At 41.7% G+C, this 9,095-nt stretch overlaps 1 protein-coding gene across 4 annotated transcripts in view; it reads right to left on the bottom strand.

The window, feature by feature from the left end:
• Positions 1 to 3,049: 3,049 nt before the first annotated feature.
• Positions 3,050 to 9,095, bottom strand: part of CYRIA (CYFIP related Rac1 interactor A) — a 69,543-nt gene continuing 63,497 nt past the window's right edge. For all 4 annotated transcript variants that reach the window (XM_066611893.1, XM_066611876.1, XM_066611900.1 and 1 more), the window contains one exon: positions 3,050 to 8,690. In XM_066611893.1, coding sequence (XP_066467990.1) covers positions 8,627 to 8,690 — 64 coding nt within the window. In that variant the 3' untranslated portion in view covers positions 3,050 to 8,626. The remainder of the gene's footprint in view (positions 8,691 to 9,095) is intronic.

Genomic DNA, 9,095 nt, shown 5'->3' with positions numbered 1-9,095 from the left:
ACTGCCGATCTCCCTATGCCCCCTGCCTGGCCTCGACACACCCGGAGATCCAAGTAGACCCAACAGCAAACGTAGCATGGTGGAGGAGGTAAGTAAAAATTTTTACCTATCCTTTATGTAAAGGTCCTCGGCTGGCCTGCAGGATGCAGTAGAGGCTATATCAGTGCTGCTGTACCCCACAGGTCAGCGGAGGATAGAATTAGGCTGTCAGTCAACTACACAGATTTGGGCAGCAATATCCTACGGATTCAACTTTATTGCTATTCAATACTATAGAATACTATTCAATACTATCTACCGGCCACAAAGAAGGCTGTCCCCACTGCTCTTAGTGAAAACAAAAGCACACAAAGGACATAAAGGCATCACATGAAGGTGCAGTAAAAGCAATGAGGATGATTGCTCTAAGAGGAGCAGTAATGCTAATTACCATACATGACAACAGCCTATTTATCCTATTTACCTCCAGTAATCCATTTCCACATAGTCTGCTAAGGAACTTCTGTGCATCTGCTATTCCTGCACTGACAAGGATTCTGGGGAACATCCTATAACACATTCTCATTCAGGTTCACACAAGACAGAGTTCAAGTCTATTGGCTTTCAGCATACACCTGAATGTATGCAACACTGTCTTGAGATATTCCAGGCCAAGATCAGCTGCAACAAGCAAGCTGATTTTCAGAGAGGCTTGTTTTGTCATTACCGATCTCCTCATGGAAGAACTTCTCACTGAAGAACCCCAATGAAAACTTCTGGGTCCTACTTCCCTAGACTCCAGTTAGGAAAAAGAGAGTAGATTCTAGCAGCAACAACTTGCATTAGGAACTTATCCCCTCTTTCCCAGGCCGCCGCACCCCTTTCCCCTCCTTGGACTTATGCCAGCAAAATGCCTGGCTTGGGTCTCAAAGGCAATTGGGTAGCCTGAATATTTTTACTTACCTGGCTGTTCAATTTCCCCTCCCCAACACTGGATGCAGAGCATGTTCCATCAGCTGCATTAATGCCAATGGTGGGGGATAGGATTGCTAATTTTGTCAAGTCTCTTGAATTTCATGGCAGTGGTGTGCTTGTCAGTTTTGCAGGAATTACAAAATGTTCCTTCACTTCTGTATTTTGTATATGTATTTCTGGTCCGTATTTCTATTTCACAATATGATTTCACTGCATAAAGGGCAAGGAAAGTTTCCTAAACAGAGAGACCTTAGAGTCTACAATATCAAACAGTGAGGTGATCTCAAAAGAAAACGAATTCCTTAAGGAGAAAGAAAAAAGGGGAGGGGGAGAAGACAAACACACCAAAAACACAAATATAGTTTCATGACAGGCCCTGCTTGTTTTATCCACCCATATCTGCTTCTGTGGTAACATATGTTTCATTTGAATCTATATTAAGATGAATCTTAACCTACAAATAACTAGATACAGCTATGCAGTAGGAGGGAATTCCTCCAGGATGATGTCAAGTTTCTTAAGCAGGCAAATTAAAAATAGCACATAAAACCTGACCAGTCATCTTGGCTCTGAATCCAACCAACACATTTGGGAAACATTATCAGCTTTATCAAGGGGAAACGTATCACAGTAAATCTGCTTCTGTTTATATACCATTTTATTATTCATTTCTGACATTTTCCTTTTTTCTTCAACCAGTTCCTCCCTCGCCCCCAGCAAATAAATATCAGCCTGTGCTGTGCTGAAAAGCAAAACAACAGTGTGGGACTTCCTTCCCCCCCCCCTCATCCCAACCCCCAGGAAAGACTAGAAAGGTCCAATTTGAAACAGAAATAAATTGAAAAGTTACCTATTTGCTCTGGTTCCTAAGAAATGAAAATGTGAGACAAGTTTTGAGGCTGTTGCATCTACGCAGTAAACAGGAAAAACTTATGGCTGATGAAAAATGAACTAGATGGGTTAAAAGTGATACAGGATAAGTTACATAAGATACATTATGTAGCTATAACACAACAGAATGCATATTATCCTGATCCAGCAATACATGATTCTCAGACAGTATATGCCCCCCCCCAAGTATACCCTATATATCTCCTTGATTATATGTATTCCAAACACAGTGTATGTTGCCCACAAAAAATGTATCTTAATGCCACCAGGAGAATATAGCTGGATGTTTACTGTTGCAGCCAAACCAATATGCTGCCTAGAATCAATACACAAAAATTATGAGATAAACACTTTTTTGTAAGTGAAAGTGCCCCGATAAGCATGAAGCCATTTTCAGATTGCATAACCTTTGAACATGCCGTATTAAATGCTCCTGAACAGCCTGACCCTTCTCAAGTGTCAGCTGGACTTTGAGATACTTTTGCTGGCTCAAAATCTACAGGTAGTTCAAGACAATGACTGGATAGTTTGCAGATCTTATGGCATCTCTTCACTGTGTGAGTGTGTGAGAGAGAGATCCATGCTGTGCATAGTTCCTATGCACAGTTCCTTCTGGGGGATTCACATCACAGCTGTTATACCAACTAAGCGTCTATACACACACAAAGTCCAGTATGTGTAGATTGCTACCCTTCCACATTTTGAGTCATGATCATGGGGAAAAGGCGTACATGAGTAGGCCACTATTCAAAACTGGGAACCAATGTATGAAAAACATGCAGGAGCTGAAGGCAGGAGGAGGTGTAATCATGACCCCCCTATCACATGTAGCTCTATACACAAAGAACTCCACAGCTGTGGGCAAATGGGAAGATAGGAAAATATTCCTAAACATCTGGGACAAATGCTTTCAAACATTAACACCAAAACTTGGATATGCTACAGTGGTATTTATACAGCTGAACTCCAATCTCTGCCCAAATGAAACATAACCACACCTAAAGCATTCCCTTCAGACAGCTGATAAGTCTTCTGCTTGATCTAGCTCCAGGTATACACACATATCAAGAGCCATTTGACTTTACCTTTCATTAGAATAGGCTTTTTACATTTTACCTAGAATGCCTACTGGCAACTCTGGTAGTTTCAGACCATTGTTTTCCCTCTGCAAATTCAACTTTTGCAGTAAGACCAAAACAACAGATCTCATCAAAATAGTTTAATGTCATATGAATGACACGTATGAACGTCAGTAAGACAAACTTCAACAGTCAATTTCTTGTCACTTTCACATTTGTTATTTTACATGGTTTCTGTTGTCATATTTTTATTGTTATTTCATAACAATATATAAAATTATATAAATTTTATTGTAAGCCACTACAAAACAAACGACTAGAAATTTTAAAAGGACACAGCTCTAAGTGGATCTCTTCAGATAGGTGGTTCCTTGACTGTAACATGCTCTGGATGCAAAGCCCAATCCTGAGCTTGGTGCTCTGGCTTTCTGCCAGAGTGCACTGTCGCAAACGTGCTGTAAGGCACGTCTGCGAGGCTTACTGCCCGGCTAGCACCCATGCTAGCCCAGTACTGGCCGGTGCTAGGCTAGCACGGGACAGGTGCCCGTCTTCCGCTGCTTGGTGGTCTCAGAGACCACCAAGCCGCGGCACCGTAAGTGGGGTTGGGGAGAGGGCGGGGTGGAGGCGTTCCAGGGAGGGGAGAGGCAAGCAGAGAGCAGAGAGAGAGGGCGGACGGGAGGCATGCTGGGGGAGGGAGCAGGAAGGCAGGAGGTGGGTCCGATGGAGCTCAGCTCCATTGGATCCTGACCGTTCGTGTAGGGCTCGGCGCCCTACACGAATGCCTTTACTTTACCACCAACCTTTTACCAACCAGTAAAGTAAAGTGAGTAGCCCCATTTCGGGACTGCTTCCCTTACCCGGGAGAAGGGGACAAAAGTCCCCTTCTTTTGAGGCGCTGCCTGCGACAGGCTGAGGCGCGCAGCATGCGGTGGCAGCTGTTTTCGGCGCTGCTGCAGGTGCACACCCCAGGCAGCTCAGGACTGGGCTGTCAGTCCACTACTTATACTTCATTTGTACTTTAGCCAGTCAAATTTACGTGTTTTAATCCAGTCAAATTTACGTGTTTTAACAAGCAATACTGTACACAGAAACAACAATTCCAATACTGAGAAAACATTCTTTAAAAAAAAACTGTCAAATTATCATTTCAAAATGCCTTTGTAATTATTTTTAACTAATACCTTGAAATGTATGAACAATTTGCGACCATCACATAATAGTTCTTTGAACTTTTTTTATTATACAGAAGGCAAATAACTCTCTTCTTTTATAAACAGATCTCCATTGTTAAAACATTAATTCCAAGTACAGTTAAAATCTGAGTACACATCTATGAACAGAGATTCAATTACCTACCAGGTTTAATATACATGTAGACTTCTGTAGACCATCAATTTTCATGTGACAAGTAAAAGGAAGTTTGGGTATGTACAGATGTGCATACTTTGAGCAGTGAATCTGCTATAGATGTGTACTAACTGTGTATTATTCAAACATACCACCTTCTGTCCTAGATGGAGCTCAGGGAAAACAAGTCCTGTACAGACATGCCAAGAATCTGGTTCCATTTTTACTGACTGGAAGCAGTGGTGATGCAAAATCTCCCTCTCCCCACAACTGTTTTTCAACGCTTTTTCAAATGACTGTGGTGTCTTTAAAAAGCAGCCAAATGTTATTTTTAATTTAATAAACATACCTGCATTAAACATAAAGATAAAAAGGTTGATATCCCATCTGAAGTATAGAGGGAGGAGCAAGAAAATGAACTAAATTAGCGGGTGGTGTTTTTTTTTTTGCCTATCAGTAACTTTGTCATTTGCTTTCTGAATTTCAGAGGAAGCCAATATCTCCTCTATGGAGAACAATGTGCTGAAATTCTTGGGTTTGTTTTCTACATGCGTATGCATGCTTTTCACTATGATTTGTTCTAACCTCATCCTAACGTCTTTTAACAGAATGTCAATAATGGGGACTCATTCCCTGAAACAATAGGAGGTTGATCAGTGAGATTAGAGAACAACCAAGGTTGGATGTCAGAAGACTTTGGGCCCAATCCTATCCAACTTTCCAGTGTAGATGCAGCTACAATACAGCCCAAGGTAAGGGAGCAAAGATTCCTTTACCCTGAGGAGGCCTCTGTGACTGCTTCTCCATCACAGGATACAGCACACATCCCGTTGACATGGCAGCATCAGTGCTGGAAAGTTGGATAGGATTGGACCCTTTGTGTTTTACATATAAGGTTAGTCTGTGTCATGCAACATCATCAAGTATTGGCAGTAATCATCATTTCAGAAGAGGCTCCTGTTCAGATTCTAGTTGCACAATGCTATTACAGATACAAAAATAAAAGCTATCCCTACCCCAAGCGGTTTACAATAAGGCTTACTAGGCTGAATTCAGAACAATTTATTCATGGTTAAAACAAGGTCAGTGAGATTACTTTGAAATACTTGGTTTTTGGATTTCTAGCAAGGAAGTGTCCAATCTAGACCATCTAAACTCTCTAATTATGGCCCAATCCTACCCAACTTTCCAGAGCTGATGAAGCCATGCCAACAGGGTGTGAGCTGCATCCTGCAGTGGGATGGGCAGTTATGGAAGCCTCCTCAGGGTAATGGAACATTTGTTCCCTTACCTCGGGGCTGCATCAGCACTAGAACATTGAGTAGGACTGCACCCTTAAATGTTATAGGTCCTTGTTTCCATGAATTTATGGAGGAACACTTTAGCTAGAAAACACAAATCTTGACTAATTCAGACAAAAGAAGGGGAAAAAAGGAAACAGAAGTAGTCATTGTGTAGCAAAACCTACAGTGTCTAAATATATGAATACCACATTCCATACACCATATTCCATACTTTTGAGAAACCTTATAAGCCAAACACTTCACAGCTGCTGCAGATCACTCAGAGGATACATTCAAAAGAAGAACTGGCAAAAAGTTCTCAATATTTTTTGACTGGGGACTCCAGTGGGAAAAAACACAAATGCAGCTCAGTGAGGAATTTTTCTTCTTGGAAGCATCACATTTGGGAACTCTGGCCAGCCAGGAACTGAAAATGTAACTCTCCAATTTCATACAGTGGCCAACTGTTGAACACAGCAGTAAAAGGAATTTAATGGCTTTCATATAAGCAGCTCAACTCCAACACAATGGAGCCATTTTTCCTCCATCTTTTCTGTTCTCACCTACAACTTCAGTGTGGCAAAATGCCACACAACATGCTGCTTAATATGTAAACGTCAAGGAAGTTAGTGCTGCAGAAGGCTTTTGGCTAGGTAAGCTGCATCTTGTTTCTGAGCTTAAAAAATGTGTGTGTTTTGTACAAAGCAGTAGGAGATGCACTCTCATGTTACTGGGGAACAAACAGGAGATTTAAAAAAATAAAAAGCAAACGTAACACATTTGGAACCATCTTATATTGCTAAACCTAGATACAATCTGGATCCATGGAGTGTGGGCTTTATAAGCTTTGGGGGCTTATTTTCTCTCCACTTGAATTATCCCATCACGCAAAGGCACAGTATGCATGGAGGAAGATAACATATCTATTTTTAGCAAAACACGTACCATGACAGATAGACCATGCTTATACATGATCTCTGTTAAAAATATTCAATGTGACTTGCAGAAATATGCTATCTTTGCAGCTCTGTCACTGCTAAGAAAAAGGAATACATGGGAAGTAATGCCTGTGTTACTTCCCACCGACACAAATTGGAGGGAGCACTTAACCACTTAAGTGCAGCCACAGACACACAAATGCCCACAAATCATGCATGACGCTTCAAACATGCCTGTTTTTCCTTCCCACACAGTTTTCCACTCGCATAGTTCCCTTTCCATGTAGAAATTATGCCACAGAGATAACTGGAACTTACAGCCCAATCCTAACTCCATCAGTCCAACATGCAGCCATGCTGGTGGAGGACATGCTCCATGCTATGATGGGAGATGGGACCGGATAGCCATTGAGGGGTAAATAAAACACTATTTCACTTTCCTCCTGGCAGACCATCTGGTTGCCTATGGGTTCCTCAGTCTACGGGGTTTCCCTAGATTGCCCATGAGTTTCCTCAGAGAGGAGAGGGGCATGTCAGGCCGCAAAAGGGGGATAGCATCCCAGAATACTTCTGCTCCTGGGATCCACCCCCTACAGACCTCTGCCCTACACTCTTCCCACCCAAATCTCCCCCAAACCACCCATGGTCTGCCCCCATCATCACCTTACCTGCTCTGGTGTGGGTCAGGTTCACCGGCAGTGGGTGTGTGGAGCTGCCAACCCTTTGCACCAAGCAGCTCCAACACATTCAGCAGTGGGGAGTCATTTACGGCAGTGCCACTCCATTTATAAAGGCAGAACGTGAGTGCCACTCCATTTATAATGGCAGAATGTGAGTGCCACTCCATTTATAATGGCAGAATGGATTGAGGCATTAATCTCCTACCCTCAAATATGGTAACTAAAAAGTTAGAAAGCTATTTTTACTTATTTTAAAAATTTTTTTATCCTTTCATGTGGCTCAACGGAGCCCTCAGGAAGGTTTACCATATTAACATATATTAAATAATAGATATTAAGCGAGAGGTTGACATTCTTCAAAGTGGACCTAAAAGTGCAAAGTTCCTTCTAAATAAACTCTTACAATAGTATTCAAAGCAATAGCCCCTTGGAGATCTCGCTCCTGTGAATTTCCATTTACTTCACTGAGCGTTACATGCAGAATGAGCTATGCCTAGACAAAATCCAAGTAACTACCCATAGATTTTCATGGTGGACAAAATGGCACGAAGTTGAATCTCAGTATTTGTTTTGTTAAAAGAAGAGTGATATCTCCCATGGCATGCACAACTTACCAAGTAGTGGGGAAAAGCACTAAGAGAGAAGTAAATAAAACATGTACACACACAACAACTCTAAGTGCTGTCAATATGCTCAACAGTGTACAAAATCAGGCAAAGATATAATACAACAGCGTTGCTTACTTCTAATTGGTTCTCTGTGCCATTCCACATATTAGTTATCAATTTAATAATTTATGTGCCACCTATGTGCCAAAAGGCACGCTAGACAGACAGAAAACTACATGAATTTAAAGCAATATAAAAGCAATTAGGTGTGCATGCACAGGCCTTGTGTAAAATCAACTAGAACTCTGTCAAGAAAAGGAGACTCTCCCAAAAGAAAGAAAAAGACCAGCACCCCACAGATTTAGTGCCAGCTGTTGCAACATATTCACTCCTCTCCAGGACATACATTCAGTGGTATAAAGATCTACCTGAGGGGAGACCAAGAGAATTCTTTTCAGAATTCTAGAAAACTCCATCCTAAGATCCTCACAGGCACATTTCCATATGAGGAACTGCCCAGAGGCCACAACAAACAATTACTACATTCATTATCTATCAGAAAGAGAAAAAACCCCAAAAGACAAAAGACCCAAGGCACATTGACAATTCTGTTATTTACATATTCAAATTAAGGTATGTCTTTAAATTGTAAGGGTGAGTCTAGCATATAAACAGATGCTGTGCTATAGGAAGTCAGTCATGTTATTGATACAAGTCCACATACTGCAGCACAGGAAGAAACCAGTTATGTAAATATGCATATGTATTTACTCCACACACTATTAAATTATGTAAACAAACATCTTCTCTAAATAATACAAAAGTCCATTTGTCAAAGGATGCATACTACTGAAGCATCGCTCGAACTTGTTTGGAAGTAGATTCATCGTTCAGGTGTTTGGTGGTGAACCTAGAAGAGACAAAGGCACAGTCAAAAGGGTACACTGGACATAGGAACTAGAACAGCATTTCTCAACCAGTGGTACTCGTACCACCAGTGATATTTGTGGTGGTATCTGGTGGTACGTATGGGACCCCCAGAACCCTGCCGTCTGGCAGCAAGACCAGCAACACAACACAACAAACAGTGATAGGAGGCTTGGCGGGCAGATGATTTTCCGCAATTGAAAAAGCCCTCCTGTCCACCCTGAGTCTCTTACTGGTGTTTGTCACTGTTGGTTCTCTGTGCCTCCATGTAACTCTCGATGATGTCATTGCCAATTACTTTCAGTGGTACTTTTAAAAAGGTGGACCATGTGAAGTGGTATGGTGGAGGACAAATATTGAGAAGCACTCAACTAGAGCCACCTCCAAG

The sequence above is a fragment of the Tiliqua scincoides genome, chromosome 1 (assembly GCF_035046505.1).
Source record: "Tiliqua scincoides isolate rTilSci1 chromosome 1, rTilSci1.hap2, whole genome shotgun sequence".
Taxonomy (NCBI): domain Eukaryota; kingdom Metazoa; phylum Chordata; class Lepidosauria; order Squamata; family Scincidae; genus Tiliqua; species Tiliqua scincoides.
The sequence above is the reverse complement of the archived record's forward strand: the minus strand, read 5'-3'. Positions and strand labels throughout refer to the sequence as shown.